This window comes from Juglans regia, chromosome 11 (genome assembly GCF_001411555.2).
Source record: "Juglans regia cultivar Chandler chromosome 11, Walnut 2.0, whole genome shotgun sequence".
Lineage (NCBI taxonomy): Eukaryota > Viridiplantae > Streptophyta > Magnoliopsida > Fagales > Juglandaceae > Juglans > Juglans regia.
Window position 1 is genome coordinate 20,431,593 of NC_049911.1, and position 14,938 is coordinate 20,446,530.

The following is a 14,938-nucleotide window of genomic DNA, read 5'->3' on the forward strand; positions in this document are numbered from 1 at the left end:
ATTTATAAAAAATATACTTTAATTTAACTATTCCAATAAGAATGCTCTTACACTAATTTGTGTATATACGTACGTGCCTAGGGTTTTGGATTGTGCATGCCTGTGTTTCGCAGGCTGTCTGTCTTCCTTGTAGCTTCAGTAAAAGAAATAATATTTATAGTTTTAACTTATGCTCTTTTGAATAAAAAAATAGAGATATTTGATACTCATAAAAATAATTAAAAAATTAAAAAAATGGAACTTGCATTCTTAAAAATGCAACTTATATTACTTTATTTTATTAATCCTCCCACAAGAAACACCTGATATTATCTACGCTCCCGCCCTCAACCTCAACCTTTTCGATTATTTTAAGGACAAACAATAACAAAGAAAACTTTATTGAATGGCATGCATATGAAACCAAAGGATTGGAAAAGTAACGCATGCAATTCACAATAATTTCAGCTGTGGCTCCAAAGAACAACAATCGATAATGATAATTAAAACCCACTTTTTTTTTTTTTGGCTTTTTTACGTATTGCAAGAGTGACTGGTTAGATTTTTGCCTGCACTTCAGGAGCACTTAGATCTTAACATTTTCCACAACTTTTGAAACCAATAGGACATGGGTCATACTAAAATTATAATATAAAAGGCTTAAAAAAAAAGAACAATATAGTAAACCAAAGACACGGACAGAGACGAAGTGGCCAAGCAAAACCGCGCGCGCCAAAAGCAATAACCCGTACGGCGCTACTATACGTTCCCTCGCACGTTTCAGAACACCAACCTCCTTCGCGGCGCCGCCACGTTATCGCAATTTCCGGAAAAAGCAGCGAGATCCCGGATGGTCTCGCCGATCAAATCCTTGAATATCAGCCGTTCGACGTCCAAAACGGACTCTGACATCTCGATCGGGCGATCCACCCATCCACTGCTGCCATCCACCATAAAATCCTTCCTCAGCACGCCGCAAATCACCTCGAACAAGTCTTCCGATGCATCCCCGATCTCCCGAATCCTCCGGAATTCGGACCATACTTGCCTCAACGAAATGGAACAGTTCGCCCAGGAATTCGACTTCCAAGGGGGTAATTGCCTGTTACGATCGAGGATTTCGTTGATGGTATCGAAAATAAGCCTTCTCCGGAGTCTCGAAACCTTGGAGGTGTCCTTCCCTTTGAGGTACTGCTGCTTCTCGAGTAACTGGAAGACATCGGAGTCATCCGGTAAATAACTCGAAGCTCGGACGATCTCAGATACGTACACAAAATCACCATCACCCGGTTTGTCTTCCGAGTTCGATTCCAACCATGATGTCGGAAGGCTCCAAACATCATCCTCCAATTCAATGGGTTGATCTGATCATTTCCCAACCAAAACAAAACAAACAACATAAGAAATCAGATACTAAAATGCCAACATAATTGAGAGAGAGAGAGTGAGAGTGAGAGTGAGAGAATGGGCCAATTTTGACCGTATCAGTCAGTCAAAGAGACAGTAAACCAGGCTAAGCTACCAATGAAATTAGGAAAACGTTACAATCTTGAATACGCAACGCTTCGAGTTAAATGCGACACTGTACGGAGTATGATAAGGGTAGGTTTGGACAAAACTTAAGGAACTAAGAAAAAGCAACCACAAGTAGATTGATCATAATTCTGCAACCATCTCTCTCTCTCTCATGTTCTCAAAGCAACCCCGACCCCCTTCAGTTGACGTCATGCTGCTACAATGGCGTTCATTAATTGGATCTTATTATGGACGGACAGGACTGTAAACCATTCGCTGCAGAGACTACTACTGTGCACGACCTACTCAGTTAACTAGGCCTGGACACCTCAAGGCCGTAGCATCGTTTCAGCATAGACGACGTCATCCCTCCCGTCCCCAAAATTCTCAGATGCCAAACATTTTGGCACATTATATTTAATTAATGATACGATAATATATGACGTGGCGTCCCTTACCTTGGAATTCAATGCTCCTCCGTTTCAGTATCGGGGAAGGCGACAACGACTCGTCCTTGTAAAACGACGAGTCAAGCACCGATACGGGACTCGGTTGCAGCTCGGTCGCAGTGATCTCCGCTATACTGTGAAGCAGCTTATCGCATCTCTCTAATAAGCTCCTGCCCTCCCTGTAATCCTCTGCCTTCCCCCTCTGCAAATACAGCATTCATTCCATTTAAGGCTCGTTAGTAATTTAAACTGATTTATTAATTTCCAGTAAAAATATTATGATGTTACCGTTAATTTATGTACCTCTGTATCGGTTTGTGAGCAAGTGCTGATACTGCTCTCCGACGTTACGGTGGTCGATGATGATTCCTCCTCTGGCGGAGTGAACACCTTCTCCTCCTTTGGATAAATCTCGGCCGTCGGTTTCTTCATCCTCGGTGACCGGTTCGTCATTGCTTGATCCGATCCAACTCTCCTCGCGCTAGCCTTAGGGGACCGAACCGGAGATACCCTTCTGTTTTCCACCGAATCCATCGTATTCGGAGTCCCTAATTTCCTCCGCGTTTCAACGGTCAAAGCTCCTCTTCTGCTCGGACTTCTCAAGCCGTTTTCGCTCTGAATCCGAGTCGGTGAGCTGCTCGCATTTCGCTCCCTCGTCTGATATCGTGCATTTCGATCCACCTCCGGCCGGTCACGTCTCGGGCTCAAGGCTGGCAACGTCTCGTTAACGTGACGCCGAACTCCGGCTTTCGATCTGAAGCTAGAGGGAGGAGAGTCGTTCCCGCTCCGTCCCGGTCGGTTCGCCGATGACCTCGCGGCGGGCTTCATCACAACAATCGGAGATTCGAGGCTTCGATGGTCGTAAACGAAATTCCTGTGGTTCATTTGGTTCAAAGGTTTCTTCGAACGCAAAAGACCTTTGAGCTGCAGAGCTTCGAGGATGTGCTTTAATGTCTCAAAATCTTGAGATGGTTCATCGATCCCTCGCATCTTTAACCTCTTCTCAATCTCTCCGTAGATCGAAACGCCCTGTTTTGTCTCCGGAAAGAAGTCCTCCGAATCAAAGAAGCTTTTCCGTTGCCCCATTCCTCTATTAGGAGCAGGTCGGGCCGCTCCACTTCTCACATTCTGAACGCCATATTCCCTCGAATCGACCCGTCTATGAGCAAAACCGTACCTTTCATTGGTTACATGTTCTTCGATCACGTTGCTCGAAATGCTGCTCTGCAAATTCGGTTGCTGAATTTGCCTGAGCTGGAAATTGAAGCTGTTGCTGCCCTCTACGAATCGGTGCTGAAACAGATCTCTGGAAACCCTGGATTCCGAAGCAGATCTTCGGAGCTCTGCTTTCTTGGCCGGTTCAGTATCGGAGTCCGCCAACGCTTCGAGCCCCATGAGCCTCGCAATAACGCTCGGCGATTTACGATGCTTATCGCCGTCCTCCGCCCCTTCTTCGCATCTATTGGAGGACAAGAAGGCAGCGTTTGTGCGGATCTCTCTGGGTTTTAAGCTTCCCTTCGCGTCAACAACAGCTCGGCTGTCCAAAGAAAGTCTGGGAGCTTCTCTGGAGAACTTCCAAGAGGACCTCGTGCCTTCTTTTAGTTCGAGAATCGGGAAGGGAAGCGGCGACTTGGTTGGAGTATCGGCTGGAGTTGCAATCTCGGGCGCAGGAGATCGCAGCTCCGGAAGCTGAGACTGGTTGGGCCTCTCAGGAGATGGTGCTACTCTCGCTTGCTGCTGCTTCTCCAATTCACCGGACATCTCCGGAGAGGCCATGCTGTTATTCGACTCCGGAGTTGAATCCATCGCCTGATCAGAAATCAAGCAAACAAATAAATTTGCTTCTGTTTTCTAGGATATAAAAGATAGGCGGAGAGAGAGAGAGAGAGAGAAACAAACCGAAGAGGGAGGGAGGCGCTTGTTGGAGTAGAGGCGTTTGCCGGTGAGAATCTGGTTGCGGTCGAAGATCTGAAGGAACCCAGCCATGCAACCCATTTGCTTCTCAATATGTTTCTGGTCATGCACCATACCCGTCGTCATTTTCCCGGAAAACTCTGCAATATATGTGTCTCACTCCAATCAGTTCCTAAAACTAATCACTACCCAAAGCCTTAAGCCTCTACATTCCCGTCGTCATTTGCTCTCTCGGCGTGTTTCTGACTCTGAGTGAGTGAGTGTATGTGTATTATTAGCCTTTAACTGCAAACTCCCGCTTTTGAGCTCTTTTTAAAGTGAAAACAATTGGGAAAGTATTTTGGGGGGGTATTGTGTAATTTCATCGAACGAGAGAGAGAGAGGCTGGGCTGCAGGGTTGTATCGAGGAGTTGGGAGGGGCAGCTTAGGGAATATGACGAATCCGTGGGGGTGATGCTGAACAACGTGTCAGTGCCACCCATTTGCTTTGGGTTCTGTGTTGGGGAGCTTTGAACTTTGAACGATGACACCCCCTACCCAATTACCTATACTACCCCCCTCTTCCTCCTCCATTATGAACAAAGACTCGTATCTAATCTATATATAGTCACTGAGATAAATAATAATAGGAACATAGGTCGGCTTAATTGCATATGAACCCATTTAAAAGCCGTAAATGGGGGAAGCCCGTGACGTGTCGAATCGAATCGAAAGCCTATATATACATACATCCTTTTGCCGAACAACGCCGGCGCACTTTCTAATTCAAATATAAATAAATATAAATAAAAATTATTATTAAAAATATTCATTTTGTATATATACTATGACATCATCTAGATTATATATCTTTTTAAATAAGTGTTAAAAATAATAAATTAAAAGTAATCATGAAGTAAATGTAAAATATACATTACTATAATAACTTCTCTTTTAATATTACTCTTCAAATATTAGAAAGATAAATGTTACAAAAAATAATTTCTCCTAAATAAATAAATTTATAACTCGACTCTCAAAGTTGTAGCTTCGGATTTCATTTTTTTAAACCCTCCTCTCATTCTATTAAAAGGGAGCCAGCATATTATTAAAAAATTTAATTATTATGTAGAAATTAGGTTTCGTTTGAATATATAAATATTTTAAATTTATTTTATCTTATTTTATTATTATAATTTTTTATACATAATATAATAAATAATTTAATTTTTTTTAATTTAAAAATAATAATAATATTAAAAAATAATATTTTATTTAATTTATTTAAAACTCACTTTGATATTTTTAAAGAATAAAAAGAAGAGACCACGTGACGGACACATGAAGTGACAGATAACGGGGCATTACGGTCTTGGGGGAATAAAAAAGAAGAAGATGCCACGTTGTATGATGGATGAGGAAATGAATGAAGGAAGGAAATGGGGGACTTGGCGGGTGGGTGGGTTTGGGTTTGGGTTTACAACCTGTTGCTGTTGGTGTTGGTGTTGCGTTGCATACGTAAAGACAGGGCTACCCGCTTTGTTGCAATGCATTATTCCTATAAAAAAGTATGTGGAAATGGTTGGAGCTGTCAAACATTCTTGTGCTTAGGTCATATTTGACAAAAGAGCATTTCCTCTGAGAGAGAGAGAGAGACATTGCATTTTTGGAACAATCTGCGAAAAATGCACAGAACCTCTATTGCATTTTTTGGAACAATCTACGTTGGAATGTTGCAAATTGACTACTTGGGCATGCTAGCTTCTTTTGTTTTCCAGATTTTTGTCAAGGGTTTGGGTACTTAAAAGTCCTAGCTAGCTAGCTAGCCAGCCATGCCCCTTATAATTAACATCTTTCACTAAAGTTATTGCATTTTGAAGACTCATCATGAATACTTATCATTGTTGCATTTTGAAGACTCTAAGAGATCATCGAATGAATGCACATATATACCAACGTCGAGTTCTGGGCCTCATGCATGCGCCAGTGCATAGGATGCAGCATGAGATGATCAGTGGTGCATGTTGTAAATTAAGCCTATTCTAAAAATCTCATATCCAACGTATAATTATCGTGTTGGCAACTTGACCTATGTTTTCATCGATCGAGTCATATTTCATTTACTTTGGCTATCTCCTGATCTTCTTCTTCTATTGTTGCACCAATTAGCTAGCTAGGCAGGTTTGAATTACTTCACTAATTAACATGATCAGTGTGGGAGTTCCTCACCATGCATGCATGCATGATACCAACCAATTAATAAGGCGTATATATGCAATTAATAATGATCATCGCTACATGAACAATTTCAACCAAGAAACTAACTACCTTATACAATTGTAAATACATACAGGCAATTCGGAATTAGACTCGTCGGACTCGTATAAATTTAAATATATATATATATATATATATATATATTTTAATCACACTTGCTAGTATTATTATTATATAAGAATATATAAGAGGAAATCATTTCCTATTACTATAAGTAGTGTTTAAATCGGCCTTATTGTTATGATAATTGATATAAAACATATAAAGATGAGTAATTCTACATACAACCGTGAAGTGCGTAACCGCCGCGTAATCGCTTTGAAAAAGAGTGGGGTCCACTATTAAAAAATTAATTTTTTTCATGTGGGTCCCATGTTTTATTCATTTTTTTCAAAGCGATTACGTGACGGTTACGCAATTCACGGTTGTAAGTATATTTTCTCTATAAAGATATTTACAAAATTAAGCTCATAGTTATTTTTTAGAGTTTCTTGATAATTTTATAAGATATAATACAAGTAATTAATTTATTTTTTCATATTAGGTAGCTCGCGATTAAGTTCGAGTTCTTTTTAAAAATAAGTAAATTATTCATAAATATAAAATATAATTTGGTGATAAACTCAGGCATGATTCGCATTCAAATAAGGATAATGATAGATTTACTATCCTCCTATCATCATTTTACTACTTCATAGTGTATATATTTCGATTTTTATTTTTTAAGTATTTTTTTAATATCCTTAATTATTAAGAAAAAATTAAAAAAAATATACAGCTTCACTAATAGTCACTTTCTTAAGTACTATAAAGTAAAAATAAAATAAAATGAGTAGTAAATAAGTGGTAGGAAGTAGTAAACCTATCATTATCCTTCAAATAAATGGTAAATGAATAGTATTTGATCATCTGTGTACTCGCTTAAAATTCACTGGTTTCATTCCTACTTGTCTATTTATAACTACTAGACTCAAGATTAAGAGTCAGAAAATGAGAATAAGATTTGTAGTCAGACAAGTAGTATTAGTACTTATTCAATTAATTTCATGTCGATTCAATTTGTTAAGATGGTGATTCATTTACCAACATCAATATATAAGAATATGATATGAATTTTAATAAGAGTGCTATATATTCATAAATTTGACCTCAAGTATCTAGACCTTTTTGTCTTATTTTCTAGCTCTGTTCAACAAAGAAGATATTCATAAATACTTAATTAAGCTAGAAAATCAAGAAAACGATAGTATTTTGAGTGTAATCACAAGTTTAATGCAAAACATTCTTTTTCTTCTACCCTTTTCTCTCCAACTTATGAAGAAAATAAAAACTTTTATATTTTATCTATAAATTTTTCTACCATTTTTGTCGTGCACATAATGAAAAAGGTAATAAACGTTTGGTACTGTTAACTATCTTATTTTAGCACAGTACAGAAAACACATTTCTCATATAAAATTTAAAAAAGAAAAAAATAGCCATTTTTGAATGGTTCCGAGTTGATCTTAGGCTTAATAGTGAAAATGTTTCATCTCATCTCTCTCATCATTATAATTTTTTTAAATCTTCACACAAAATTTAATAAATAATTTAATTTTTTTTAATTTTAAAATAATAATAATATTTTATTTAATTTTTATCTCAATATATAGCATTTTAACTCACCATCCAAACCGAAGGTTAGTCGATCTAGTGTACTGAAAATATATCGATTTGGTTTTATTTATTTATTTATTTATTTACCGAATATTCAATTTGAAACGAGTCTCTTTGTTCGACGTTGCAATATTGCAAACATCGAACTTGAGTTTTACGCAATAATGATGCTATGGAATATGTGCCCTCATGAACAATTAAGTTGAAGCATATGATTATAGACATGGCCTAGTACTCTTGCTTTAATTCCCTTTTTTCACATATACATACATCCAGCCTTGTGAATTTCCTCGGTTTGGTCATTTTAAACATGGGATTTATCTTCCCAAGCAACACTAAAAATTAATTTATAACTTGCAATATTATTCCTATGTTAAAAAAGGCTGGATCGAATGATTAATTGATCTCCCCCCAACTTCGATCGACTTTGCTAGCTTCTCGCTTCAACAACGTAACTCATGCGTCGATCGTGTTCATGTCGATGATCTGGATTTACACAAGAGTTAACGCATACGTACTATATTGTAAATTATTTCTACAATAATGCAATAAAATATGGTCTTAATTTACGTAAAGTTTGCAACTTGCATGGGGTTTGGGTTCAATATTTATTTCAGTCGAGCACGCATATTAACGTGCGTGGTTAATTTAAACGCTTAATTAAACTAAACCTACTCCTTCAACTCCAACTCTCTCATCCACTTTATTTTATAATCAACTCGATATGCTAAGTTTCTCTCAATTTTTGGTGCCCAAGTGACCAAATGCCATGAACTTGATGCATGCTAGTTGTCCGGCTCTGGTTGAGCATTTACTTTGGGGAATGCATAAATACCACTTGATCAAGGCATCAAATGATTTAGCTTTTGCTTTGTCTTCCCCCTCTCAGATTTCATCAGAATTTTCGATAAATGGGTCAGGGCTAGGCTTAACATATTTAAAATCTCAAAATATTGTTCATTACGAAAATAATTCTTGTTTTAGCAAGACGCTGTAAATGAAACACTTTTAAAATTGGTAAATAATATATATATATATATATATATATATATGTAGGTATGTTTTCCAAACAATGACTGAGTAACTGGAATATCTGAACCTTATAGCTAGGAAGTAACTAGATTTCAATTATTATAAATAATGGGGTAGTCGGGCTGCTACCCCCATGTGGTTGATCTTTTTAGGACAAATCACCCATAAGCTTTTCTGGTTCCTCCATGTGATCCCAATGGTGTGGCTACATGCCTCTAAGCACAACCTACAATATTTCATCTTATCTATCTCTCTTTCTATTCTATATCTCACTTTGTCAGACTATATTTAGCATCTTAGAATACTAACATCTCTTCCTTTTGTCTGTTTTTGGCCCCCAATAATTATTATTATATCTCATAATAGTATGGAGAAAAGCATGCATTTGCAGATCATCCTTTTTACCTATCACCATCTCTCTCTCTCTCTTTTCATTTTGACTCACATGCATTTCAGATCTGCAGCCCCCACTTCCAACTCTTTTCATATATATCTTCATAATCCCAACCACCCATCGGATACCCTAATTTGTACGTATAGATATATGTATTCACCAGTAAATAAAGAAACTGGGTTTAAGTAGCTTGGAGTTTGATTTTAACCAAGAATTAGTGGGGGCCACAAGGCTAGCTCCTCCTCAATTTCCCATGTCCTGGTTACATGAAATGAATCGGGTACGAAGGCACAGTTTCCAAACCTGAAACTCCCATGTTCCCTCACTCACCCACCCACCCACCCTCTCTCCCCCTCTGATCTTCCCCTACATACAAATTCCTTAATATCCTAATGGGTTTGAACTGGAATCCAAATTCCTCTGAATTCCCAACATATAAAAAACAGATGTGGCAGTAAGAGGCAGCCTTTACAAAGAGAGCAATGCTGCCATTGCATTTGCATTTATAGACCCCCCATGCATCAAAATTATTGCCTCGTCCTGTATAATTAATTCTAGGATAATCTTATCTTTCTCACCACTTTTTTATTCCAAATATTTAAGAAAATCTTAAGTATTAACATGATATCCAAATTTTAAAAAAAAAATACTATAAAAATATTTTTAAAAATTTTAAAAAGTTTTTTTTAAAAGAAAAAAGCAAACTAATAATAATAATAATAATAATAATAATAATAATAAAGTCAGACATCCAGGTGTACACTTGGTTATCGCTTGGATTATTTTTCAGACTTATCTGAAAGGATAAATGCCTTTTTTTAAAATTCGACCTGGATCTAGTTATGGCCGAATATCTGAATCCGAATTTAGTTCTACACTCCTAATCTTTGCAGTCAATATGAATAATATAGAGGTATATATATATTTATATATATATATATATATTCCTTGTGTTGTTGGTTGAGATTTGAATATGAAATGGGTTATTATTTTTGAGTTGTATTGATTGGAAAATAGGTATTGATTTTGTTCATAAACAATGGTACTATTACCCCATAATTAATTGCCTCTATTACCCATAAACAAATAATAATAAAAACTTATTTCTAAAATTTTAAAGGATAGTTTTAAATCTATATATCCATAAACATAAGAAAAAGGGGTCAGGAATCTAACGGTTAAATTCAGAGTATGGACATAAAATTAGAGGACGAATATTCTTCGTATTTTGATCATGATTCGAATATTCAAAGTAGGTGTAGTACTGGTGGGAAAAGAAGCTCTGAAATCTGAATGTTAACATGATGATGCTGCTTGAAGAAGCCATTGACATGTATTTTATTCTAAAAATTAGCTGATTGGTTTCAACTTTCAACGGATTTGGGAAGGCGAAATCAATGATGAAGCTAGCAGATGGGATTCTGATTCCGCTCCTCTCTGGGGTTTAGCAGTTGGACCACTTTGAAGACCAATAAAGAGTCCTATATATATATATATATATATATATATATATATATATACACACATATAAATAATGCCCTCTTACAATCCTGATCACATGAACATTTTCACTTATTTAATTTATATAGATGATGCAATCGTTTGCTGCATGCATGCCTTGTTTATATATATAATGCATGTATGGTCAGAGAGAGCTGCAACTGTTTTGATTAATTGGTGTAATGTGTACATGAAAATTTGCAAGGAAATTTCCATTTTATATGACATTCTATTCAACATAGCTTGTTGGTGCCCTAGTGGTGATGAAGACTCATCCATACAAGGAGATTTTCACACTAAAAATATATAAAAGAGAGAAGAATAAATAGCAATATTGGAAACAAATTAAAGATAATGAAAGCATATATACATTATACAAAGCCCTAGCTTTATAGTGAATGGTATTCATGTGCTTAATTAATTAGAAATAGTGGTGATATTTATTTAGCTAGGCATGCAATCTATATGTGACAAAAGGATTTATCTTATTCTTTTGAATTTAAAAAAAAAAACTAATAAAATGAGTATTGTAAGTAAAAATATAAGTATATATATCATGTAGCACTACTCTTAAATATATGTATATATATATATATATGAAATTGGATTTATCATCGTTAATCACATCAATATTTATGAGAGTACGATTAGAATATTGACAAAATACAGATTTACTAAAAAAGATCATACATGATCATTTCATTCTTAGAAATATTGATATATGTACATGATCTCAAAGTCTTCGATCGATCGTGTGATGAGCTGCCATTTTTGTAATGTTGCAGGGAAGGCAAATCCTTCTGATCCCCCGCAACTAAAATACTGATTAATCTGATATGATCTTGTCATGATCAAGCAATTAATATAAATATATATATGGTTAGGGTGGAGTTAGTTCAAACAAGTGTTAGAATTTCACAGTATCCAAACAGCTAGCTAGGCACAGTAGTTCTCCTAACATGGGCATGATATCATGCTTATCCATTCATGATCAGTTTCTTTCTTCCTTTTGTTTTTTGAAAAAGGAGAAAGAAATTGACAAGAAGAAGAAAGAGGATAAGACAGTATTGCACATGATGATGATGATGACGACGACGACATCTATCTCACATAAGCATATTTGTGTGCTAGATCTTGCCCCTCATGTTCTTCTAATCCTTCATTCAACAGTAACCATCAAAATCAAATAAGGTGAAACAATCATAAATATTATATATAGACATTAATCCTAACTCACAAACAAGCTGATCAGAAAACAACTTCTTTGTGCATGTGCATCTATTCTTGAAGAACTTGAAAAGTACCTTTAATGATGAAGGCTTTGGTCAGAAGAAACATTAATAAAGCATGAAAAAGTGATCTCGATCGGAGACTTTGAGATATCGGAGATCAGAGCTCTTATAATTTAGGTATGGCATTCTGTTGAATCAGAAGAACTGATCTATTGCATCCATTTGCGTCCATTCTAAGTTTTTGTAGTACTGCTTTCCTAATTAAATATATTGATTATTGAGCATAAACAACCTTATCAATAACAAAAAAAAAATAGTTTTTCTTTCCAAAATTGATAATTATATTTAGACAAACAGATGTAATAATCTTTCAAATAAAGTGAAAGCATAAATTCCGAAAAATTTTAAAGTTATAACAGTTGATTATTAATAAAGAATATTAAAAACCAGCATGAAATGATTCTTTATTAAAAAAAGAAAAAAGAAAAAATGCTTTAAAGAGAAGCAAAACACATCCCTGCAGAGCCACGAGCAAGAGGAGAGAGAGAGAGAAGGTGACAGGAATATATGGGCATGCACATTTTATGGTCCATTCTCCGAGACAATGGATTAGGACTATGTATCTATGTTTATTGTTTCTAATTAATGGGGCCAAACAGAAGGATAAAGTGAAACTTAAAGGGTAAAAGAGACGATTTTTAATGTTTTGAAAAATTATTTTCATTATTACTATTCATTATTCCATATTTTACACCTTATGAAAAATATCTCACATTCTATAAAAATTGAAAAATAATACTTGCAGTCGTGAGTATGCAAACGTCGTATAGTCACTTTGAAAAAAATAAATAAATATGAGACCTACATGAAAAGAAATTAATTTTTTAATAGTAGATCCTACTCTTTTTCACTTTTTTAAAACGACTGCACGATACTTATACACTCTACGATTGTATGTAGCATTGCTCATAAAAAATACCATGCATTCTATGAAAAATACTCACGTCTTATAAAAAAACTATATATGTGAAGTGTAGGATACAAGAATTGCTTATTTGTAACAAAATTTGATTGTTTTTTGTTTTAAAATGTTTGCAGAGTTTTTACTCTCAGAAGGGAAGGGAAATGGGGAGGGTGGTGCACTTTCTTCTAATTTGCCTGGGAAGCGTAGCCAATCTGCCAAAAAGTAGGTAACTTTCACACACATGAAGCTTGCTTTCGCTCACATGGTGGCATCATGATCTCACTCCTTAGTTTCTGCTCCTTACCTTAATGTAATCATGATTGTGATTTTAATTTCAATTAGCTCGTCCGCTAGCTCTCAATGCACGTAATTAACTACTTCACTTTTATATATTAATTATATATATATATATATATATTTTTTTTATCTTAAATATATAGTCTAAAATGCAATAATGTTGTTATAATTTTAAGAAATTACCTGTTTTTTTAATATAAAAATTAACCATGGGAATACAAAGAATCCTAGCTAGGTAATTAATGAATTGGTAAAGATAAACCAAGGATTAAGTAACAAAAAATTAAGATGAATACTCTTTTTTTTTTCCTTCATTGGAAAAACAATATAAAATGACAATAGGAGTTAAGTGGCGGGAAAGTTAAATAGGAGTTATGCTACTTATATACAGTTAATTTTGTGTATTTTTTATACATTCTATTAATGTGATTGGCCAAACAGTTATTTTATATTAACAAAAGTAACGCAGCCAATTACATTAGAGAAGTGCACAAAGAATACGTAAAAGTAACTACATATAAAATTTTTGGTTAAATAGATAATTATCGGGAAATCAATAACCACTATAAGATACACAATCTTGTTTTTCCTCTTTATTGAATTTGTAATCATAAATGGTAGGAAACTTTTGTTCCCAAATACTTTTTAAAATCTTAATGTCATAAAATTGAGTGGATTAATTGTGGTAATAATGACAATATATATAATGAAGTATCTTTTTAATTGGTGAAGGGTTGAGATAGGTCAACAAAATAAAATAAAAAAATAAAATAAAATGATGAGATGAGAGGAATAAAATAACTTGAAGATTCATAAATTATATTGGTAATAGATGTTTCATTTTTCTTGTATAATTCATTCTTAAATAATCAAATATTATCTTCTCCATTCCATTGTACTTAGAAGTAGAGTACCTATTTAAGTAAAAATATGATCATATGTTTTAATCATAATATTTTCCAAAGTGATTTCAAGTGAAATGAAGAAAAGCCAAAACACCACAGATTTTCAACAATATGGATACTATCCATTAATTTGAAGGGAAATAGAGAGGAACTTAATTCCTATAACTTCTTACATCAATCAATACTTTATATACTAATTCATTTGCAACAAATTATATCTTGAAAAATGTTATTTATTATTTTTTTTAACAATCATTTTTTATTATTCCCTGAGGTAACATAAAATATATAATTGATAAATAAATAATAATTATTTTCTAATATTTTATTTTATGAACAGATCATAATAATTGAAAGAATGATTAATAATATTTCTCTTATATATTTTTTTTTAGTTTGCAGTTGGTAAGATAAATTGTCTTAAGGATATTTTAGACAATTCACTCGATGGTTCTAGGATTCCATTAAAATAGACTGATCATTATAAGGAAGTTTACATTCCTCGAGGCATTCAAGTACTTTTTAGGATCATCCTCCGTCTTTGGCGTCCATGATATGGACCGATCTGGAAACGTTTATTTATGGGAAAGTTGAAACTTACACTTTCTTCTTTCATATTATCTCAGTTCTAAATTTATTGGCCACTTTCAGTGTTGGCTGGATAAATCTCATACTGAAATGTGTGACCACTGTGTCTTATTCAGTGCTTATAAATGAAAATCCTGGTAAAAGGTTCTATCCTTCAAGAGCATAAGACAAGGTGACCCTTTGTCACCATACATCTTTATTATTTGTGCTGAAAGGCTAAGCTGCCTATTAAACCAATCCGAGAAGTTGGACATCAC

At 34.8% G+C, this 14,938-nt stretch overlaps 1 protein-coding gene across 1 annotated transcript; it reads right to left on the minus strand.

Annotated features, from left to right (window-relative positions):
* Positions 1 to 450: 450 nt before the first annotated feature.
* Positions 451 to 4,157, minus strand: LOC109018819 (protein LONGIFOLIA 1). Its single transcript, XM_019001007.2, has 4 exons — positions 3,843 to 4,157; positions 2,247 to 3,752; positions 1,953 to 2,145; positions 451 to 1,343 (listed from the first exon to the last, which is right to left on the minus strand). Exons 1-4 carry the CDS (start codon positions 3,981 to 3,983, stop codon positions 760 to 762), a joined length of 2,424 nt encoding a protein of 807 aa, XP_018856552.1. The 5' UTR covers positions 3,984 to 4,157; the 3' UTR covers positions 451 to 759.
* Positions 4,158 to 14,938: the final 10,781 nt, after the last annotated feature.

What these genes read in the sequence shown, in the direction of transcription:
- LOC109018819 (XM_019001007.2), bottom strand. Translation starts at nt 3,983, where the DNA reads ATGACGACGGGTATGGTGCATGACCAGAAACATATTGAGAAGCAAATG. An exon ending in AGCGCCTCCCTCCCTCTTCG is followed by an intron (nt 3,753 to 3,842) that starts GTTTGTTTCTCT and finishes ATTTCTGATCAG; the next exon opens with GCGATGGATTCAACTCCGGA. An exon ending in GCTCACAAACCGATACAGAG is followed by an intron (nt 2,146 to 2,246) that starts GTACATAAATTA and finishes CTGTATTTGCAG; the next exon opens with AGGGGGAAGGCAGAGGATTA.